The following is a 23707-nucleotide window of genomic DNA, read 5'->3' on the forward strand; positions in this document are numbered from 1 at the left end:
AATGACGTCGGGCAGTTTTAGGTGGTCTTAATCTTTTTCTTTTGATCACACACAACTCAAAATTCCCTGTTTGATGAAAAAGTCCGTTTCAGGAAAAGTCATGAAAATGTTTTGTTTGAATTATAACAGAGTTATATGAATTTCAAAATGTCAGTGGATGGATATGGCGTGCCGGTGTTAACGGACGGCTTCGCTTCCTGCTTTTCGCCTGATCCGAGGTCTCGTTTTGTGCCTGATGTGGTGTGGAGGGTTTGTGGGGACGATCGAGAGTGTTCTCTCACTTTATATTGGGATTTTTATTTATTTATTTATTTTGCCTGTCCCGTTTGGCTCTTTTGCATCAGAATTGTTGTCTAAAGGCAAAGAAAGATGCCCAACGGATTTACTTTACCAAACTGACCATCCCAGCCTTGCCGTAATGGTCCATTTGATTCACCTTTTATTGTTTATTTTATTTTCACTTACTGAATACGGGACAGACTTGACTGGGGGAAAGAAGGGGAGAAAGAAAGAGGGAAAGAGAAACAGCTGAGAAGAGGGACGGGGGAGAAGGGCAAAAAACAAAAACCAACAGAATGAGCAGGAAAAAAAATGCATCTATCGATCACCTGGATCACCTGCTGAGAAAGAAAAAAGAAAACAAGCAGAAGAGAACAAGAGTAATAGAATAAACATCACAATGATATATGGGAATATGACAGTAAATACTAAATGTTAAACATTATTGTGCAGCACATAAGATCAACAGAACACAGTGTGCTTTGAGGTAGGAGCCAAAAAGGGTGTAGTTTGTGGGTGTGATCACCCGTGTGTACACCTGTGAGCATGGATGCGCTTGTTTTTAAAAGGTTCCTTCATGTAATGATCTGCTAGAGGGTGTGGGGGGGCCACAGCCCCGTCCTCCAGGGCATGAAGCAGGTATGGAGGAGATCAAAACTCCAGACATCCAGAGGCCCCCAGAACACAAGAGACCAAGGAAGACCAACAGAGGGTGAAGCTTTGACACATGAAAAGTAGAGCTGGGCGATATGAGATTTTTTTCATATCACGATATGTTTTTTTCATTTCAGGCGATAACGATATCTATCACGATATCAGCCAAATAACTATATTTGTAAGATTTAAATGTGCCGTTGCTCACAAGTAAAATGTGAAATAATCAGCAGCTTGTTTTTATTTAAATATTTATTTCCCATAATAAGTTCAACAGGGCAGATGTACTTAAGGAACATGAGACTTTTTCAGATAAATAAAGGCAAATATTGCAAACTACACAAAAGGCAGCCGCTAAAGCGTTTAAGTTTCAAAATAGAACAAACGAAACAGACTAAACTGTCAATTCCACTTAGAAACAAAATATTAATTCTAAAAATAAATCTTAGTTTGTTTTACAGAAGATCAGACAAAACTGACTAACTTTTGTCAACATCAACTAAACTGAGAACTAAAAGGAAATTCTCAATCTCTCCTTGTTGTATAGCTGAGCTTTTCAAACAGCTGTAACAGTTACTAGTCTGACAAAAGCCGAATGACGAATCAGCGCTTCCAGTCAGAGACTGAGCTGCACCGCTTTATTGTATTTCCAGACTTGCTTTCGGCACATTTACAGTGCAGCTGCTCTGTTTTTGTCAGACTTGAAATAGCAGAAATACCTTCACACTACGGAGCTTCTGTGGCTCTTCCGTTCGACAATCTCTCCGGCGTTGGAACCATCGTCTGTTTTCTCCTCGGTAACCTTCGGTCGCGCTCTCGGCACACTCATTTCCTCCGTTACCCGGCGGCACGGCGGCTGGCTGCTTCCCAAACAAATACACATGTGCAGCTTGGCACTTGTGCTGTACGCAACAAGTCACGTGACGTGACACTGCGGCTGTGATTGGTTCGGCTCTGCGCTACTTAATTTGGATTGGCTGGGTTTTTTTTTTAAGAGGACAAGAGCGGTGAGGTCTATCTCAATAGTTTAATTTTTCTATCGAGAAAAAGTTATTTCACAATACATATCGTTATCGTTCTATCGCCCAGCTCTAATGAAAGGCTGTGACTTTATTGAAACAGAGCCAATCAAACAGATTGATTGGAGTGATGATAGGATCGATAATCGCTGCTGGAGTCAAACCTCAGAGATCACAGGGATTGAAGAAAATCAGGATGCTTGAGTCTGGTTTCTGCTCAGAGTGAGCATGCTCAGCTCTGTTACCATGACAACCATGGCAGCTCTCACTGGCACAGCCTTTTTATACTCTTCTTCACAGCTTCTGGGTGGACTAGCACACTGCGAGCCTGGACTGAGTGGACCCCGTTTGTCCTCGGCCTGAGACGGACACACTTTGCTGATGTGGGACTTTCTGGGATTCTGCATCAAACTGAGTTGAAAGATTTGTGCGCAAACAGAGTTTTAAAGCGATATCGTGACAGAAATGTGAACTTCCAACAGGAAACACTGACAGAACTCCAATAAGCTGTAATAATAGGAGTCAGAGCTGTTAATGTGAATGGAGCCAGGGTCTATAATCCCATTAAAATACAGATCAAAGTGCTGTGAGTAGGATTAAAGCTTCAGTCAGATCCTAAAAACACTGGAAAGTACTAAACTAAGATGGGTGTAGATCCCGTATGCTGAGGGAGGAGTCGTACCGTGCAGACGGTGTCTGATTGGCTGAGAGCTGCTGACCTCACAGAAACGCAGCCTTTATATACCCGACACTGATCATGTGACCCGAAGGATTCTTAGGAAAAAGTGAGCGTATGACTCGGTACCCTGACCCACTCGTCACTTTCCACAGAACTCATGCTGACTTCCTGCCACAGCTAACCACCACAAGAAACACCATATTTATACACCAGTGCACCAAATCACAGGCTGTTTCCACATAAGACTGAAAGTCCCAGCCAGGAGACCATCCTGGTATCAGGTTAACGCACACCTGTCCCACAGGCTCCACGCTGAAAATTTACCCACAATGCATTTTCCCTCTAAGTCAAAGACATCAAACTGTGATATGTGCCCTCATACTGATGATCACTGCATCAACAACACTGTGAGTTTTGCAGTGGGTGTTACAGTGTTTGTAGTTTTTCAGCCCTGAAAGTTTTCTGGACTTATGAAGTAAAGAAAATCATTCAAAAGGGTCAAATTTGTAGTTTTAACTCATTTATGTGGAAAACCTTCATTTAAAATGTAAATCTTTGTTTGGCAGACACACTGACCCCGAGGTCATGTGGCTCACTGGCTTCACATCAAACCTGCAGAGTCCAGCTTATCATCATCGCAGTACGTGTGAGGAAGTGTTGGAGTTGGTGCATAGCGGACGCCTTCGGTGGACTCCGCCTCTCGCCCTCGCAGAGCCAGGATAGGCTCCAGAATTTGTGCATACGTTCATTTTTGTATTTCAAGAAAATGATTCGTTAAACGTGTTGGTGGGTTTAAAAATATAAAGAATAAACCTTTCTTCTCTAATTTTATGATTTTGTCAGATTTTAGGATAATCCTTTAATTGTCCCACAAGGAGAAATTTGGTTGTAACAGCAGCCAAAAAGACACATATACAAACAAACAGGACACAGAGCAGAAACATATACAATTTTTCTTACATATTTACATTAAGGACAATTGTTACTATAAACAGAGTACTGTACAGTTATTAAATTAAATTAAATAACTACAGGTAAGAGGCAAACCAGGTTGTAGTGCGAATCGGTTAATTAACTTATTGCAGTTACAGCACAGATGTAAACATCTGTGTTTGTTGGGAGCAGTTCTGATTGTGCAGTCTGACAGCTGCAGGGAGGAAGGACCTGTGGAAACGCTCCTTCATGCATCGAGGATGCAGCAGCCTGTCACTGCAGGAGCTCTGCAGTTCAACAACATCTACATGCATGGGCTGGGAGACTCTGTCCATCGGAGATGTTATTTTGGCCAGAGTCCTTCTGTCTCCCACCCTTGCACTGGGTCCAGGGTGCATCCCAGAACAGAGCTGGGAACAGAGCATTTTAGATCAAAATGTGAGTTTGTGCCCGGAGCACAGCGGGCGTACGCTCCCCGTGGTGCGTCACATCTCCCGACCCTGTCCAGTGGGCTGGGTTCTGGCCCCCGAGCCTTATGTTTGGCTTGTCTGAGGGCTGCAGTTCACACTCCGCGCCAGCCGGTGGCGGTAACGCACCGTGTCGTTGTTTTCCATCCACCAATAAATTTCGAGCAGCCGGGGTGGTGGGCGCTGATTGGTCGGCGGACCGGACTCGCGGCTTCTCATCAGATCAGTCTTCAATAATCAGTCATGATCCGAGCTCCACGTGCGCCTGAGACGTGGACCGGGACCCGACGGGACGCTCCACGCGGACGTGTCCGCGGGGCGACCAGGTGAGCCGTAGGGTTCCCAGGACCCACTTCCGGTGTTTCTGTGTGTTTTATTTCTCTGCTCGTGTTGGTGAATATTCTGCAGATTTAAATGATGTAAGTCAGGACATGCGTGACGTCATTCACAGACTCGGCGCTACATCATAAATAATCCTTCCGGTCGCTTTAGTGTCGTTGTGTAAGTGTCGCGTTTATGTCTCAGTGACCGTGCGTGGATCTACAACAGCTGCTGTGCGGCTCCGCCTGTGGTCCACGGTCACCGCGTCCCACCCTGCTGTCTGCTGCTAACACCTGGGTGTATTTGACACACTCGTGTTTTAGTTTCTTTTTCTCTGTCACATAGAGCAGGGCAGATAAAATATTTATCACCATATACATTTGAAAATGTGCGATAACGATATAACTGACGATATAATTGACACTGGACAAAATACTTTACAACTCCTCAACTTTATTAGTGCAAAACCATCAATGTATGTTCACTTAATCAACCAGCTGTTTTTTATCTGCATTAAAGTTATATAAACATTTAACAGTGCAAATTGCTCGCTAACAGTTTAACCAAAAGGCATTTCCAGTGGAAACCGGCCGACATATCCTCAGCATAACCATGTACAACATCCACAAACCTTAAAAAGAGGCTCTACACACACAATACAGTAATAGACCCTGTGCACGAGACAATGCTAACTTCCTGGTTTGAGACCGGATGTGGGGTTGTACATTTCCGGTAGCTTTACTTTGCGGTCAATCGCTACTGCGAAGATATATCCTCCACAATCATGTCCAAAACTCTAAAACGGAAAGATGGTGTTAAGTTACAAAGAGAAGGTGGGAACACTCACCACTGCTGTGTCATAAAAAATCTAATGATCAGTTTAAAGAGTTTAGATCGATCAGCTGTTTACATCACTCAACACAAGCAGAGCTGCATCACTGCAGCAGAAGACACATCGTCCACATGCAGAAGCACATCTCTGTGTAGTGACTGGTCTCATGATTCAAACAGGCAAATGTTCAGCATTCAAACTACAGGTGAAGAATAGTCAAACCAGATGTTTCCCCGTTATGTCGAGATCAGCTCGTCAAGTACACACCTACACCTTCTTCTTGAGCTCTCAGCGAAGGCGGTCGCACTTTCTCCTCTCCTCCTCACCCTTATCTTCCCTGCTTCGCCTCTATGTCCTTGTCTTGTCTTGTGTGAATTTACTTTCCCTGGAAAAGTCTCTCACTGTCGTTCTCTAAACCTAAAAGAGAATTATGGATTTGATCAAAAGACTGACAACACCACGGAACAGAAGTTTGATACCATCATGGGGAGGCTCGCAGCTCTTCAACGGGAGATCGAGAGACCAGCCTCGGAGTGCTAGAATTCGAGCTGCTCACAAAGGAGAAATCAACAATATTCAACATTTGGACACCACGGCTCCAGCTGCAGGCCCAAGGCTGGAGCCCACCAAAACAACTCCCTGATAACGACTGTGTGATGACTATTCTTCCCGCCCCATGAAGGACACCTGGATTGGCTGGAGGACTGTTTACTTAGCCTGATAGGCCGAAGGACACTGTCTCAGCTAAACTATGGACACGCACGCACACACACTTACACTGATAAGCACTCACTCATCCCCCTCCCTTTCCAACGCCTTCGATGCTTGTGCCCTACCGGGGATGATAGCAGTCAACTGGACCAGCACAGATGCTGCAGGACCGGATGCGCTGTCTACGCCGGCTCTCTCTTACCCTTTACCCGCCCCTGTTGCTTGTCTCGTGTTTCTATGGTGTATTGATAGTCATGTGCTTTTGTGCTGAGGTGTTTTTTCTTTTATCAAACTGTTCTCCCACTAGGAGCTCAGTCTGAGTGGAGTTTTTTTTCTCCTCCTCTTACCTCATGTAGTGTATTTTCGTTGTTTTTTCCCTATCAGCCTACCTTCTGACATGTCTGCCCAATGTGATGTTTGTGTAAAGTTGGTCAGAAGGTTCCTTTGTGAGTGCGCATGCGCCATTAGCGTGCTGCCTGCTGTAACCCTAAGGCTACGTTCACACTGCAGGCGAAAGCGCATCAAATCCGATTTTTTTGACCCTATGCGACCCATATCCGATCATGCTATGACAGTGTGAACGGCGCAAATCCGATATTTTCAAATCCGATCTGGGTCACTTTCGTATGTGGTACTGAATCCGATACATATCCGATGTTTTAGAAAGCGACTGCTGTGTGAATGGTCAAGTCGCATTAAATCCGCCTTTTACGTCACCGACACAAGACTGAAGCCAATTATCAGCGCCAGAGAAGCGCCCGAGAAGACATCGCGAACGCTTCCTGGCCATCCAGTGTAGATGTCAGTGAAACTGTTGGGAAGACAACGTGAACATTTTATTTGTCCTGTATAATCTGCAGATTCTGACAGAAATCTGCAGCTATCCTTTGAAGCACCGCTCCTCTCTTAAACAGCAATAAGGATCATTATTAGGTTATTTACATTATTATGTAAATAACAAAATAACTTAAAGCAAAAATTGGGAAACGTGAAGTCCGAAGTCTTTTTATTAAGGGCCATCAGTCAAACAATACTGTTGCTCTGGGTCTAAACAGAGCGCGTTGTGTGTGACATCTTCTTTTGCGCATGCGGGCCGCTTTGAGCGTTCACACTAGAGCGCGTTTGCTGTCGCATTTTATTTGTAGTGTGAACGAGCAGACAAAAAAATCGGATTTGATCAAAAAATCGGAATTGAGCATTAAGACCTGCAGTGTGAACGTAGCCTAATTTCCCTCGGGATGAATAAAGTATTCTGATTCTGATACACAGCATGTTAACAAACCGTGAAAAAAGCCACACAAAAAACGAATGACTGCTGGTAACGGTTTCTATACATTAGTATGTAGGAAGGGTATGTTGTGACTTACCTTCAAAATTACAGCGGTCCCTCGCTATAACGCGGTTCACCTTTCACCTCGCTGTTTCAGATTTTTTTAGTGCAAGTTTGCTGCTTATTTTTACAGCACATTGTGTCCTCCGTCCTGATCGCTGCAGACGACCTCCTCTGTCTCTCCTGTACAGTCCAGAATCGCTGCATCGATGCTAGCAGTGTGACTCTGAAGTGCAGTGCTGTATGTCCACGATGTCCACCAAACGTTTTGCATCGTCAAAAATAAAATCGGCTCCTTGATTTCACCTCTCGCTGGTTATTTTTAGAACATAACACCCGCGATAAACGAGGGACCGCTGAGAAATATAACATTTGAATCCTTTTCTCTTTTGCTCTGAGGCGCGGGGAAAATATCGACAAGTCGATGAACATCATTTACAGATATGTTGGGTAAATGCCCGAGACGTCTATAGAAATGTAAATCGCCGCTTGATTCATTTGCTTAAATTGTTTTGGACCATAAACAAGGCGCGAATAGGACACCGGAAACAAAGCTCCCCACAGGAGTTTCCACACCGGAAGTAGCATATGCTAACGTGCACATAGTCTATATTATGTTGAAGCACACTACGTATCACTCCGCGAGGCTCCGCCTACGATAGCCGTAACGCTCCAACAATCCATCAAGCGGTGCGGCTTCGTAGCTCAGCAAAGTCGTACTGAAACATCTGACAGATTTTCGAGCGCCGTGCACATAAAATCGTTTCGAGGTCAGTAAACACAACCAGAGTTCATACATAAGGCACACGGGATTATAAGGGGCTCTGTCGACTTTTCAGATTTTAAGTGCGCCGTATTTTCCAAACAACACGGTAATAACGGCGGCCCGCTAGCATGCTCCACCAAAAATAGTGCTTTGTTGTGTATCTGACGGACGAAAGCTAAACCAGTTCCACACCAGTGAAGCTGCAGCATTTTTACAAACCAGTTCTGGTTCATCCGTTTCATTCAACGATCCACTTTCGTCCTCCTCATTCTGCGTCGCCGCCATGATTTTTCCGCCGTGTGCGTATGAAAACAAAGGCACTGCGCATGCACGTTTTACCCATATTCTATCGCCAGATACGATGCCAGAAAAGTATTGCACATGTGTGGATGTGTTTGATCAGTTAAAGTCTTTATTATGGAGTCTGACAGCAGTGGGGAGGAAAGACCTGCGAAATCTCTCCGTCCCACACCGTGGGTGCCGCAGTCTCCCACTGAAGGAGCTGCTCAGTGCTGTCACAGTCTGCTGCATGGGGTGGGAGATGTTGTCCATCAGGGATGACAGCTTAGCCGCCGTTCTCCTGTCACTCACCACCTCCACTGGGTCCAGAGGGCATCCTAGAACAGAGCTGGCCCAGCCCTACTGTCACAGTTCAGCGTTGTTTGTCCGTCGCTTCTCCCGCCCTGATCTCTGTCCTTCAGTCCAGCGTCAGTAATGGAAATGAACCAACGGGCTGTCTGGCTCACAGCGGGTAATCTGCCTGGTATGCCAGATTACCCGTCCGGTGCCGGGAGGCAGACGGCTTGAGTGGAGGCTGACGGAGAGGCGAGTTTCCTAAAAGAGATCAGCCTTGCGATGTTACCGCACTTCACTGAGGCTCAGCCTTCAGCAGGTGTTTTGGAGACTGCTGATCAGAATTATTGATGGTTACAGATGTAAAAAGGACCCCGTGGGTCTCTGTGTCACAGTGTACTGTAATCCAGATGTGACAGTAGCGAAGGTGTCCAGCAGGTGTGGCTGTGGAGCTGCTGTCAGGTGCAGTTCTGCCTCAGCGTCTCAGGCCCTCACAAACACCAACACTGTAGCTCCCTAACAACTGAAACCATGTTGTGGACTCAGCTAAACTACATTTATTGTTTTTATTTGTTAATTTGATAAAATTCCTTTATGGGCGTGTTTATTGTGTTCGAATATCTTTGCTGCGTTTTATAAATCTGGCGTTTGTCATAAATACAGTGATATTGGAAAAAAGACAAACGAATGAAAAGCCACTCTGGAAACCTGCTGAAGCTGAAGCTCAAAATGAAGACTAGTAAGAAAATAGGGGGCGGGGCTTTATTCATGTTTGAATGCCTTTGAGACTCCGAACGTTTATTTCAGTTTTTCTTTGCTGACTCTGCAGACTGTAATGGAGGCTCCGGCCAGCAGGGGGCAGCAGGTGGTTTTACCTGAAGTCATTACAGCTGAAGTTCTGTGTCTGTGAATGATGCATGCTGGGAAAACGGACCGCGAGCCGCTGTGACATCGGCACAGGTGAGCGGGTGGGTGGGATTCTGGGACGTGCTCAGACTGAGGTGTGTCACATGACCCTGCTGCTCTACAGGGTCCACCTCACTCAGCTGAGAGCAGGAAACGAAGCAGGAGCCGGGGAGTCTGCTCGTCCTCAGTGTTTACATGAAACTAATAATACGATTGTCAATAATCAATGAACCAATGTCTCTGACTCCTCTTAAATCTGACTTCTTTAAAGTTCACCCAAAAACACTAAACCTCCACCGTCAAATGTCGCTCTGCCTGGAAGTGATGTAATAAAAGGCCGACTGAAGCCCCTCCCACAGCAGTCTGTTCACAGAGGGGAGGGGCCGTGACAAAACCGGACTGAAGCGTACTCTGATCCAGGCGGCACGTGGCGTCCACGACTTCCACGGAGTCCACGGCTACAATCTAACCATCAGTTTGTGTTCTTGCAGGTGGCTCTGCTCTCTGATTTGATCCTGAGCTGTGATGTCATCGGTGGCGCCTCAGCCACAAAGGTGAGGTTTGATGTGAGTGTGTGGTGATGTCGCAGGGTGGGCGGGTCTTCTGGGAGATGATGTGAACAAAAGGCCGAATTGTAGCGCCCCCGCCAGGCAGTGTGTTCTCAGAGCGGGGCGCCGTGACAAAGATCGACCGAAGCGTTCGTCTGATCCCAGAACGTCACGTGACCAGACAGCTGACTGAGCAGGTTGGGTCACGTGACCGTGACAGTTTTATTCCCATGTTCAGCAAACTTCCTGTTTTTCTTCTTCTGCAGTTTCCTGACGGCGTCCTGTGTGAGCGCGGTGTCGGGATGGTCTGTGGCTGTGCCGCAGTAAAGAGGAGGAGTTCTGATCACGCGCCTCTGCGGTCTGTGAGCTCTGATCCAGACTCTCCCAGCTGTGTCGTTCTAGCCAGTTTGGGACAATTTGTTTTTAATTTGCTGTTTAAATGTTTTTAAACAGCCAAATGCAGCAAATCTCACACTGATCAAAACGCTGCAAACTAATGTTCAGTATATTTATTTATGCATGGGAATGAAAAAACTGGAAATAAATTATTAAATATATGAATGATTAAATTACAGTTCTATTAATTTGACACACTTGTTCAAATTTAAATAGACTGGCGAGGAAATGATTAAGACGTAAACCTGAGGGGGGCTAAATAAGTATAAACATAAGTGTATACTTCTGCCTACTGCTTTTCAAACAGCTGAATGGATGATGTTATGGACTGTTGGTGAATGTATATGTTCGAAATAAAAATGAACTGAACATTGAATAAATTACTGATTTACAATTTAAATTCATGACACATTTAAAAGATTATTTAATGATGTGTTTGATTCATTTTGGGACTCCTGGCCCTCCATATTAAATGGTTATGGGAGATGCCCCCAAGGGTGGTGGAGAATGACCGAGCTAAGATCCTGTGGGACTTCCAGATACAGACGGACAAAATGGTGGTGGCTAACCAACCGGACATAGTGGTGGTAGACAAACAGAAGAAGACGGCCGTAGTGATCGATGTAGCGGTTCCGAATGACAGCAATATCAGGAAGAAGGAACACGAGAAGCTGGAGAAATACCAAGGGCTCAGAGAAGAGCTCGAGAGGATGTGGAGGGTGAAGGTAACGGTGGTCCCCGTGGTAATCGGAGCACTAGGTGCGGTGACTCCCAAGCTAGGCGAGCGGCTCCAGCAGATCCCGGGAATAACATCGGAGATCTCTGTCCAGAAGAGCGCAGTCCTGGGAACAGCTAAGATACTGCAGGACCCTCAAGGTCCCAGGCCTCTGGTAGAGGACCCGAGCTTGAAGGATAAACCGCCCACAGGTGCGAGCTGGGAGTAATTATGTATATCTGTATCTCATATATACAGTGTTGGTCAAGTTACTTGAAAAAAGTAATTAGTTACTAATTAATTACTTCTTCAAGAATGTAATCCTGTTACTTTCCTGATTACTTACTTTCAAAAGTAATTAGTTACGTTAATACTTAGTTACTTTTAAAAAACATGATGCTCCACCTGAATATGTAGTAAAGCAACAGACCCTTCAGCCCAGTTCTATTTATTCTGCATAATCATCATATAAAAGTCTCTTTTTAAAACTTGTTTTACTCTGTTAACTTGATGCATCCAGCAAAAACTAAATTCTGACTGAAGAAGCGTGTTTAACACTGAAACCTGTGTTCTGCATATTCCAGCATAAAATAAAATCATGTGTTTTGGAACCTGCTCTGTCAAACAGATGCAAGTAAAACAGAAGAAATGAATGAAATCAAAGACTCAGCAGCTCTTAAATCTATTGTCAGCTGTTTAGCAGGAGTGGGGCGGGTGGAGGTTTGCCCACAGCGGTCATGTCAGTGGGAGGATCCGTGGGTTTCTCTGTGAATGTCACATTCCCGTGGCAGCGTGCTCGCTGCTCGCTCAGATTAGAAGTTTAATTTTTTGCTGTAGAAAGAAGTTTTCTTCCCACAGAGTGAACAGCGGACGCTGTTTCTGTTATTTTTACGGAATCAAACTCAAAGTAATGTGATTACTTCCACGCTTTAAACGCTGCATGGTCGTACATCAGTGAGCCAGGCTGTCGTTCCCACATCCCTCAAATCATTCCTGTACCGAAGAAGTCGTCTCACTCCTGCTTTAACGACTACCGTCCGGTCGCACTCGCCTCCGTCACTATATACAGAAAATGTAATATTTCTTTCCATTGCTTTGCCAATGACATTCAAATATATTTCCCTTTGAGCTTGAATGTCACAGATCCATTGCACACATTGTTTAATTGTCTTCATGATGTCAGAGTCTGGTAATCTCAAAACTCTCTCACTTTGAATGAGAGTAAAGCTGAAGTTATTGTCTTTGACAGCCATAAATCTACAGCCGTATCCCTCTGAACCAACTGATACCCTTGGCCCTCTGCTAGCTACCTCTCTAGAGACTCAGGGGGACTCTTGGATAGCTCCTTCAAATGAGAGAAACAAGTATCCACAGTGGTTAAATCAAGTTTCTATCAGCTATGTCAGATTTCTAAAGCCAAGCCTTTGCTTTCCCCCAAGGACCTTGAGAAGCTGATTCGTGCATTCGTTACTTCGAGACTAGACTGCTGTAACTCCCTTTTTTGGCCTCCGTCACTCCTCTCTCTACCGTTTGCATTAGTACAGAACGCTGCTGCACGCCTTTTATCAGCTGCCAGAATGCATGATCACATGACTCCGGTTTTAGCACTAAGATCCTCTAATCAGATGCTCTTAATGCAGCCTAAGTCTAGGCTGAAACAGAGGTGATCATGCCTTTGCTATTGCAGCACCTAGACTGTGGAACAATCTTACTGCCATTCGCTCTTCTGAGTCTATTCAGTCTTTTAAAGACTCTTCTTTTTACTTTGGCCTTGACTTAAGTTAGTTGATCATCATTTGGCAAGCTGCTATGTTTGTGTTGGAGGTTATGTATGGGAATCTCAGGAGCAGGGCCACGCCTCCAAACGTGCTCCTTCCGGTTGTCATCTATATAGGTGCCCCCAGTTCTGCAAGCTGTGCACCTCCCTCCTTGTTCTCAATTCTGTAACACGGGGATCTGCCAGGCCCAGGAGCCGTCGCCAGTCCCCATCGAGGCCTTCCCCAAACCGCAGCTCAATTGATGTCAAAGCATTACCTACTAAAACGCTGTCAAACCTAAAATGAGGGCGTGGGCCCAGCGAGTGAAATGGTAAATTATTTTACTCGCTCTTAGTTTGTGAAGCACTTTGATCGACATTGTTTTTAAATGTGCTGTATAAATACATTTTGATTTGCTCGCATGAAGCTTTGAACGGTTAAGACATCTCTTCCCTCCGACCTGGACCCGTTTCAGTTCACATACTGACTGCACACCATCACACAGCTCCAACCTTTTCATCAAGTTTGCAGCCGACACAGCTGTGGTAGGTCACATCAGCAACAACGATGAGGCCTACTACAGGACTGAAGTTAAACATCTGGCCAAGTGGTTCAGCAACAACAACCTGTCCCTGAATGTGGAGAAGACTAAGGAGATCATCACAGACTGCAGGAGAACTCACACTCTGCACACCCCACTAACCATCAATGGTGTTGCTGTGGAGGGTAGGCAGCACCAAGTTCCTGCACATCTCTCCTGGTCAGCAAAGCCCAACAGCGACTCTACTTCCTCTGCAAACTGAGGACAGCGAGAGCATCAACCTCCACTATGAGCAGCTTCTACAGAGGCACCGTGGAGCGCATCCTCCCAGCTGCATCACTGTGTGGTGTGGCTCCTGGGTGCTGCTGGAAACAGCTACGACGGGTAGTGAGAGCAGCAGAGAGGATCGTGGGTACCTCTGTTCCCTCCCTCCAGGACATCTACTGCACCCGTCTCACCTGAAAGCTCTCTGCATCACAGGTGACTCCACCCATCCGTCCAACAGCTTCTTCAGTTTGCTGCCATCAGGAAGGAGACTGAAGAGCCTCGAGGCCAGAACCAGCAGACTGAGAGACAGCTTCATCCATCAGGCTGTCAGGATGCTGAACTCTCTCTCACACCACCTCCAGACCTGCATCCACCTCTCCCCTCTGAACCCCCTAGGCATACAAAACTCTGAACCTCCACCATCGCCCTTTCACTGGCGGGGAGCAGATCGATCAAACCTTCGGCCGGTGGATCCGGTTGTCGTGGAAGTCTCTGACCCAGCTCCCGGCAAATAAGACCTTTATTTTGAAGGATTTCTTTTCATTGGATTTCCTCTGTCTAACTGAAACCTGCACATCACCCGGTGAGTTAAGCAGCTTTTCTGAACTGCCAGCTGCCGGCTGTGCATCTTTTAGTGCTCTGAGAGCTTCTTGTCGCAGCGGAGGGTTAGCTGCTGTTTTTAAAGCCCACTTCAACCTTAAGCAGCGATCCTCATCGACATGCACCAGCTTTCAGCTCTGTTTCTGTGAACTCCCCTTCGCTGCTGTGTGCAGTAGTTTACCGGCCTCTTAGATATAATAAGGATTTTTTATCTGAGTGACTTCCTAGCTGACTGTGCATCACGATACGACCAGATCCTGCTGCTCAGTGATTTTAATATCCACCTGTGTTACCCAGAGAAGCTCCTGGGACTTAGTGAACTCTTTTAATCTCATTCAGCTTGTTAAGGGTGCCACATTATCTTCGGTGTTATCATATCATCTGTCTGTAACTTACACGTCGAGGATGCTGTATTCTCTGACCAAGTTGCTGCTCATAGTCCTGCTGTTAAACGGGTTCCACCTGTGCGACGCCGTCGTGCCTTCGGCTCAGATACTGCTGAGCATTTTTCTACACAGGACATATGAAGGCCCTCCTCAGATGTACTGTTTGATTGGTCACGATGAACCTGAGTCCAAAGAGGACGTACCTACTGCTGTGATTACTGCGAGGTTCAGTGTGAACTCGGGTTTCTGCTAAATGAAGTCATGTATTGATCCTGCTGAGCTCACCTTACTCTGCTAACAAGCAACAGATGAAGCTTTGACACACGACACAGAGAGATTTCAGATGCTAAACAGACTTTATTGAAAGAGAGACAATAAACAGAATAAAGTGATTCAGAGCTAATCAATCAGATTGGTTGGAGGATCAATGATCGCTGGTGCAGACAAACCTCTGAGATCACAGTGATTGAACATCATTAAAGAAAAAAGACATCATCAGACCTCTGGGTTTCTGCTCAGTGAGCGTGCTCACTTCTTTTACCATGACCGCTCTCACTGATGATAGCACAGGTAGACGGGAGAAGCTCCTGGGTTGCCTGTGTTGAGGTTTTCTGGGTTCACTTTGAGCCCGTCATTGTCATACGCCTGCTTAGCTGCTGGGTCGGCGAGCACGGTGACGGCCTTGATGGGAGCGCTGCCGCTGTCTTTCTTGTACCACAGGAACACCTCCTTTCCCTCGGTGCCCTCGTTCAGATCCTGGTTCACGATTTCATAGCCTTGGTCTTGGAGGCTCTTTTGCTTGACATCACTGGAGGAGATTTCCAGCTCACTGATGGCGTCCTTGGGGTCTGTGGTTTGACGGTACCAGATGAAGATGTAGGGCCCTCCTGCTCCCCTGTTGGTGTCTTCATCCACCCGGATGTAGCCATCATTGAAGTTGTCGTCATCTTCCTCAAATTTAGCAGTGGCCCTGATGTCACAGACGTAGGTGGGGTTCTCTCTCTTCAACCACAGATAGATCCAGTTTCCTCCAGCACCACGGTTCAGGTCACAGGCCAGTCTCTCCCAGCCCAGTTTATACTTGTAGGGTTCATCTCCTGCTTGTACAGAGACATCGAGTTTCCTGATGGGAACATCGTACTTTAAGGAACCTTTGTAGTACCACAGGTAGACAGAACCTCCACATGCCCCCTCGTTCAGGTTTTTGTCGATCTTTTTGAACCCTGCACTAGACAGACCCGTGGACATCTCATCGTGGAAGGAAATCTGAATCCTGGTAATTGCATGATCGCCTTTTTTGTACCAGAGGTAGACGAAGTTTCCCCCGGCTCCTTCGTTCAGATTAACAAAGATTTTCTTGAAGCCTTGTTCACGGAGCGCAAACTCCTCGGCTTTGTTCAAAGACACTTGGAGCTCAGCGATGAAAGACATTATGGGTTCCTGCACCAAACAGAGTTGAACGAATCAAGAATCAATCCAGATATAAAAAGGTTTTAACAAGGGGAATCAGGATAGTATGTAATAATGGCAACAGCGCCAACTAAGAAGCTCTTTAAAAGGAAAAAATGCCAACAGAACAATCTGCACACAATCACAGCATCCTTGTGTTTTTATGATATTACAGTCTCCACTCTGAGCCTGAAACCATTAAACTGAACCCAGAGGAACATATGGGAAAAATAGCTTATTACCACCTTTAATTAATAAGATGATACCAAAGTCTTGGGAGATGATTTTCACCAGAGTAAAATAAAGAGTGAAATGAGGACGCCGAGTGAATGGTGGCAGACTTACGTGTGTGCAGACGTGGTCGGCTGGATGAGGTTTGCTGGACGGCTGCTGATCTCACACAGAAACATCCACATTTAAATACACAGCAGACATGTGATCATAGTCACAATATCAACACACGTGACTGATCGTCATCAAAAACCATGGGCAGCTATTAAGGATTGTACTGGAATGACTGACGATGATTATTGTGAGTTATACTGAAAAGGAAAAATAACAAGCGTTAAATAAACAAAGAAGGGTTCAAACATTACTGATTATGTGTTTAAAGTTTTATGTGTTCATCATTTCTGTCTAATAAAACAGTCCAAGTTTGGGAAATGAGGAAATGAACAGAGTGGAAAGAAGTAGCACGATCAGCACTGTGGCAGCACAGCTGATCCACTTTCAATTCTCACATGAGAAATGAAAGTGAAATAATAAAACAAATCAGTAGATTTGTTTTATTATGAAACAAATCTACTGAATTCATGTTTAACTGCAGTTTTTCTTTAGAGTTGGACTTTCCTGATCTTGTTTCCTCCTTCATAAAGTCCACGTTGTCCATTTTGGGTAACCAACATAAAGAAAGATAAAGATTTCTTTGCTCAGTGCTCTGGCATTGTAAAGTGAAGCTGGAGCAGGGCTAACGTTTCAGCAGACTAGCACACACAGAATAAAATGTGTGAGTATGAAAGTGTGACAGGCGGACTAGGCTGGTAGAGAGTGTTGGACTCTGTACTGGTTTAGATCTTTGGATAGAAGGGAAGCACTGGGAGTAGTGGTCACCAGAAGCGGGTTTCTAAGAAGAGAGGAGAGCAGTGGGAGCTGAAGGTTACTGCTGGTGAGGTGGGAATTCTGAACAAGGCCGAGAACATCTGGAGACAGCGTTGTCAATACGTGGAACTACTAGATACTGCAACCACAACACGGGGAGCTGATTTATCGCTGTGGGTAAGCAGATAATGTGCCAGCTGATGAACGTGTTCCTCTGTGAGCTGCAGCCGTGTCTGGCAGGCCCTGAGCAGCCGGGAAAACAGGACGGCTGGGTGACTGTGAGGCCCCAGGTGCACCACCAACCTGTTCATGTGTCTAGCTAGCCTAACGATTTCTGCCCAGTGGCTCTTACTCCAGTCATCTCGAAGTGTCTCGAGAGGACTCCCAGCCACATTCAATCTCCACCAGTTTGCATACGGGAAGAACAGATTCAATTCAATTCAATTCAATTTTATTTATATAGCGCCAAATCACAACAAAAGTCGCCTCAAGGCGCTTCATAGATACAGAGAAAAACCCAACAATCATATGACCCCCTATGAGCAGCACTTTGGCGACAGTGGGAAGGAAAAACTCCCTTTTAACAGGAAGAAACCTCCGGCAGAACCAGGCTCAGGGAGGGGCGGGGCCATCTGCTGCGACCGGTTGGGGTGAGAGAAGGAAGACAGGATAAAGACATGCTGTGGAAGAGAGACAGAGGTTAATAACAGATATGATTCAATGCAGAGAGGTCTATTAACACATAGTGAGTGAGAAAGGTGACTGGAAAGGAAAAACTCAATGCATCATGGGAATCCCCCGGCAGCCTACGTCTATTGCAACATAACTAAGGGAGGATTCAGGGTCACCTGGTCCAGCCCTAACTATATGCTTTAGCAAAAAGGAAAGTTTGAAGCCTAATCTTGAAAGTAGAGATAGTGTCTGTCTCCTGAATCCAAACTGGAAGCTGGTTCCACAGAAGAGGGGCCTGAAAACTGAAGGCTCTGCCTCCCATTCTACTTTTAAATACTCTAGGAACAACAAGTAGGCCTGCAGAGCGAGAGCGGAGCGCTCTAATAGGGTGATATGGTACTACAAGGTCATTAAGATAAGATGGGGCCTGATTATTTAAGACCTTGTATGTGAGGAGCAGGATTTTGAATTCTGGATTTAACAGGAAGCCAAAACAGGAGAAATCTGCTCTCTCTTTCTAGTCCCTGTCAGGACTCTTGCTGCAGCATTTTGGATCAGCTGAAGGCTTTTCAGCGAGTTTTTAGGACATCCTGATAATAATGAATTACAGTAGTCCAGCCTGGAAGTAATAAATGCATGAACTAGTTTTTCAGCGTCACTCTGAGACAGGATATTTCTAACTTTAGAGATGTTGCACAAATGGAAGAAAGCAGTCTTACATATTTGTTTAATATGTGCGTTGAAGGACATGTCCTGGTCAAAAATGACTCCAAGGTTCCTCACAGTGTTACTGGAGGCCAAGGTAATGCCATCCAGAGTAAGAATCTGGTTAGATACCATATTTCTAAGATTTTCAGGGCCGAGTACAATAACCTCAGTTTGATCTGAATTAAGAAGCAGAAAGTTAGCGGCCATCCAGGTCTTTATGTCTTTAAGACATTCCTGCAGTTTAACTCATTGGTGTGTGTTATCTGGCTTCATGGACAGATAGAGCTGGGTGTCATCTGCATAGCAGTGTAAATGTATGCTATGTCTTCTAATGATGCTGCCTAAGGGAAGCATGTATAATGTAAACAGAATTGGTCCTAGCACTGAACCCTGTGGAACTCCATAATTAACCTCAGTGTGTGAAGAGGACTCTCCATTTACATGCACAAACTGGAGTCTATTAGATAGATATGATACAAACCACTGCAGTGCAGTACCTGTAATACCTACAGCATGTTCTAATCGCTCTAATAGGATATTATGGTCGACAGTATCGAACGCTGCACTGAGGTCTAGCAGGACAAGCACAGGTTCTCTTCTTATTTTCTCAAACTCAACAGTAATAAATCCGAGCTCCTCTTGGTCGGCACTAAATCTACATTATCCAGAACCAACAGTTTCTCTGTTACTATCAATAACTCGCCGGTCTTTGTTTCTTCCTCTGTGAAAAGCTTGGGTGTCATCCTCGACAGCACTCTATCTTTCACTTCACACATTAATAATGTTACTCGGTTTGCATATTTTTAATTGCGCAACATTAATCGTCTCCGTCCTTTCCTCTCCCCACATGCTGCTGCCATTCTTGTCCACAGCCTTGTTACTTCCCGGACTGATTATTGTAATTTACTTCTTTCTGGTCTTACTCAAACATCCATCCACAAGCTCCAACGCGTCCAGAACTCTGCTGCCGTATCATCACCAGGACCCCTTCTGTCCACCACATCACTCCTGTCCTGCAGCAGCTTCATTGGCTTCCAGTCAAATATCATATCAATTTCAAAATACTCTTGTACACATTTAAGGCTGTTCATCATCTCTCTCCTCCATATCTCTCTGACCTGGTTCGGATCACCGCCCCATCTCGGTGTCTCAGATCTTCTTCTTCCCTTTCTCTCTATGTCCCCTCCGTCTTGCCACCATGGGGAGCTTTCAGCTGCTCCTCGACTCTGGAATTCCCGACCTCCTGATTTAAGAAATATCTCTTCCTTCTCTCTCTTTAAGTCCCAATTCAAAACTCACTTGTTCAAAACAGCTTATCCCACATAACCTCTCCACTCTGCTATTTTACATTTGTTTTATGTCTTATGCTTTTATGATTGTGTAAACTGTTTGCGTTTATGTTCCTTTTATTATTCTACCTTGTACAGTGTCCTTGAGTGTTCTGGGCGCTTTCAAATAAAATGTATTATTATGTTTGTTTTTCTTATTAGTAAAAACCATCAAGAAGTCCCAGCAGCAGGAGACACACACACACGTATAAACATTCAACTTTCACAATCCATCACAAACATTATCACTCAGTTATCAGTAATGGAACATAAAGCGAACATGTCATACGTACACATACGCAACTTATGAGTGATTTCACACTTCTCTAATTTCTAAACATGGTTGACCAATCACAGCCCTGCTCTTGCCAGCTCACATCCTATAAAACGGCTGCATTGACCTGAGTGACTTGAACCAATCATTTTCCTTTCACGTTGGTCCACAGAGGTGTGTTTCACACTCATGTTACAACATTTGAAAAACCCACTAAGGGGGAGACGGGAGGAACTCGTGATAGTTCTGGCTCTTCTCAGGGAAGTTTTGACCTGCCAGCATCTTTGTGAGTGAAGTGGGTGAAGAGGCCGGCACATTGGTTTCTGCTAATTAGACGTTCTTGTAAAACGTCTAATTAGGCAGACGTGCAGGTCGTGTAACTCAAGGGTAGCTTCTCTGTCTAGCTTCTCTGATCCAGCTCGTGTCACTTACCTAACAATTACTCACAGCAGTTTTTACCAGTTTTGCAATCTTCATTCTATCCCCTTAAATTTAAAAAACGTTGTCATCGTGTCTGCTTACAATAGAGAGCATGTGTCAAAAAAGGAAAAATAAAATAACACTGTCCGTGGTTTAAAAAGTGAGCAGTCTGCCTCACCTGTGAACTCGGTCAGCTAGCGTAGTCAGGTGGCTGCGCTAACTTATTAGCTGAATGAATTCAGTAAATTTGTTGTTTTTAGTCAAGTAGTTAAGATAAGATAAGATAAGATAGAACTTTATTAATCCCTCGGGTGGGTTCCTCTGGGAAATTCGACTTCCAAAAAAAAGCACAGTTTTTAGTTTTTCAAATGTTTAAAATATTTGTGTAAAGTTTCAAAAGGAAATAGAAGCAAAACCAAAAATAATGAGTTAACTGTTGTGCATGACGTCACTGCAACAACCTGTGAGCAACTGATGAAAGACATTTTACTTTCACTGTTTTGTGTTTCTCACCTGAATCAGTTACACTAAAGACTAATATCTTTAATGTTCAAATTTTTCCCTGAAATCAAAACCTTCCAAAGATGACTTGACAAAATGAAATTATGCTTTTAAAGTAGCAGGTACTCAATATGGAAAATACTAGAAATGGTGAGTTGAACTGAAATAGAAGAAAATGTTAGATGAACTTTGTCAGTTAGTAGGACTGATTCTAAATTAAGTTACATTACTTATTTATTTTAAGTACTTGCATTTTGTTTCAGGTCAGGTGACGGTGACTGTCCTGGTGACCGTAAGGGGGCGGGGCTTTATTCATGTTTGAATGCCTTTGAGACTCCGAACGTTTATTTCAGTTTTTCTTTGCTGACTCTGCAGACTGTAATGGAGGCTCCGGCCAGCAGGGGGCAGCAGGGGGCAGCAGGTGGTTTTACCTGAAGTCATTACAGCTGAAGTTCTGTGTCTGTGAATGATGCATGCTGGGAAAACAGACCGCGAGCCGCTGTGACATCGGCACAGGTGAGCGGGTGGGTGGGATTCTGGGACGTGCTCAGACTGAGGTGTGTCACATGACCCTGCTGCTCTACAGGGTCCACCTCACTCAGCTGAGAGCAGGAAACGAAGCAGGAGCCGGGGAGTCTGCTCGTCCTCAGTGTTTACATGAAACTAATAATACGATTGTCAATAATCAATGAACCAATGTCTCTGACTCCTCTTAAATCTGACTTCTTTAAAGTTCACCCAAAAACACTAAACCTCCACCGTCAAATGTCGCTCTGCCTGGAAGTGATGTAATAAAAGGCCGACTGAAGCCCCTCCCACAGCAGTCTGTTCACAGAGGGGAGGGGCCGTGACAGGCAGAGCCTTCAGTTTTCAGGCCTCTCTTCTGTGGAACCAGCTTCCAGTTTGGATTCAGGAGACAGACACTATCTCTACTTTTAAGATTAGTAAGTACCGTATTTACCGTACTATAAGGCGCACGTAAAATCCTTAAATCGACAGTGCGCCTTATAATCTGGTGTGCCTTATGTATGAAATTTGCTTTGTGCTTCCTGACCGTGAACCGATTTTACGTGGTACACGATGCTCAAAAATCTGTCAAAAAAACCTTTTAGTGCCACTTTCTCGGAGCATTACGGTTACCGTTGCAAGGAGCCTCATGGAGTAATACGTACTGTGCTTCAACACAACATTACCGTGTTATGCTTACGAAGCGGATTTTAAACAATCAGTTATGCAGTAGAAAATGGAAATAGAGCAGCTGCGAGGCAATTCGGCATTAATAAGTTGGTGGTGCGCAAGTGGAGGAAGCACGAAGATGACCTAAAACAAGTAAAGAAGACCAAAAGGAGTTTCCGAGGGAACACGGCGCGATGGCAGAGGACAAAATTGAACAGTGGGTTATTGAACAGAGAACAGCAGGCAGAAGTGTCTTTACAGTCTCTGTTCGACTCAAGGCTACAGCAGCACGTGACATGGAGATCAACGACTTTCGAGGGCGACCTTCTTGGTGCTTCCGTTTTATGAAAAGGCATAATCTCTCAATCCGCACAAGAACTACTGTCTCACAGCAACTGCCAAAGAAAAGTTGGCCATTTTCAGCACCTACTGCCAGAATGAGATCACTGGAAAGAAGATCCGGCCAGAACACATCACTAGCATGGACGAGGTCCTCCTCACCTTTGACATCCCCGTGAACCGTACTGTTGAGAAAACAGGCACCAGTACGGTATCTATATGCACCACAGGGAACGAGAAGTCATCCTCCACTGTAGTTCTGGGCTGCCAAGCTAATGGCCAGAAACTACCACCCATGGTCATTTTCAAGAGGAAGACTTTGGCAAAAGAAAAGTAGAAAAGTTTCCGGCCGGCGTCATCGTGAAGGCTAACTCAAAGGGCTGGATGGACGAGGAGAAGATGAGCGAGTGGCTGAGTTTATGTCAAGAGACCGGGTGGCTTTTTCCACAAATCTCCGTCTCTTTTGATCTACGACTCCATGCGCGCCCATCTCACCGAGGCTGTCAAAACCCAAGTGAAGCAAACTAATTTGGAGCTTGCCGTCATTCCGGGTGGATTAACCAAAGAACTCCAACCATTGGTTGTTCAAAGTTAAATTACGAGCTGTGTGGGAGCATTGGATGACAGAAGGCGAGCACACATTCACCAAGACAGGGAGGCCACGCGGAGCAAGTTACGCCACTACCTGCCAATGGATCGTGGATGCTTGGGCTAAGGTATCAGTTTCAAGTGTCGTCTGAGCTTTCAGGCTGGAATAATCACTGAACAGCTAAGTAACAGCAACGAGACTGATTCAGATAATGATGAGAGCGATCCGGGCATGCTTGATGCCGAAATTGCCCAGCTGTTTACCGTAACTCAGACACGGGAGGTGAAGAACTTGATGGAATTGTGGAAGTTAATGTACAGGAAAAAGTGAGTGTATTCTTCAATATTTAATGTGTTACAGCTTAACAGTGTTAAGAGTTACTGTGAATGAGCTTAATAAAGGTCGAGTTATCTGACTGTTTGTCTTAATGTGCCTTATAATCTGGTGCGCCTTATAGTGCGGAAAATACGGTG

General features: G+C 45.1%; 1 protein-coding gene, 1 long non-coding RNA gene and 1 other non-coding gene across 4 annotated transcripts; 2 read left to right on the forward strand and 1 right to left on the reverse strand.

Annotated features, from left to right (window-relative positions):
• Positions 1-4254: 4254 nt before the first annotated feature.
• LOC146622142 (uncharacterized) lies at positions 4255-10778 on the forward strand. 2 transcript variants are annotated; one of them, XR_014906603.1, is made up of 4 exons: positions 4255-4357; positions 9394-9524; positions 9962-10024; positions 10285-10778. It is a non-coding gene; the product is annotated as an uncharacterized LOC146622142 (long non-coding RNA). The 2 variants fall into 2 exon arrangements; XR_014906604.1 differs by lacking the exon at positions 9394-9524.
• Positions 10073-10184, forward strand: LOC146622143 (small nucleolar RNA SNORD89). Its single transcript, XR_014906649.1, has one exon. It is a non-coding gene; the product is annotated as a small nucleolar RNA SNORD89 (small nucleolar RNA).
• Positions 10779-15232: 4454 nt separating the features above from the next.
• LOC146622144 (uncharacterized) lies at positions 15233-16111 on the reverse strand. Its single transcript, XM_085366967.1, has one exon. It carries the CDS (start codon positions 16109-16111, stop codon positions 15233-15235), a length of 879 nt encoding a protein of 292 aa, XP_085223093.1.
• Positions 16112-23707: the final 7596 nt, after the last annotated feature.

This window comes from Diplotaxodon limnothrissa, linkage group LG12 (assembly GCF_057381915.1).
Source record: "Diplotaxodon limnothrissa isolate DT_005_m linkage group LG12, D_limnothrissa_male_GT1.1, whole genome shotgun sequence".
Taxonomy (NCBI): Eukaryota; Metazoa; Chordata; class Actinopteri; order Cichliformes; family Cichlidae; genus Diplotaxodon; species Diplotaxodon limnothrissa.

Excerpts from the sequence above, each read along its gene's own strand:
- LOC146622144 (XM_085366967.1), bottom strand. The coding sequence starts at position 16,111 with ATGTCTTTCATCGCTGAGCTCCAAGTGTCTTTGAACAAAGCCGAGGAG.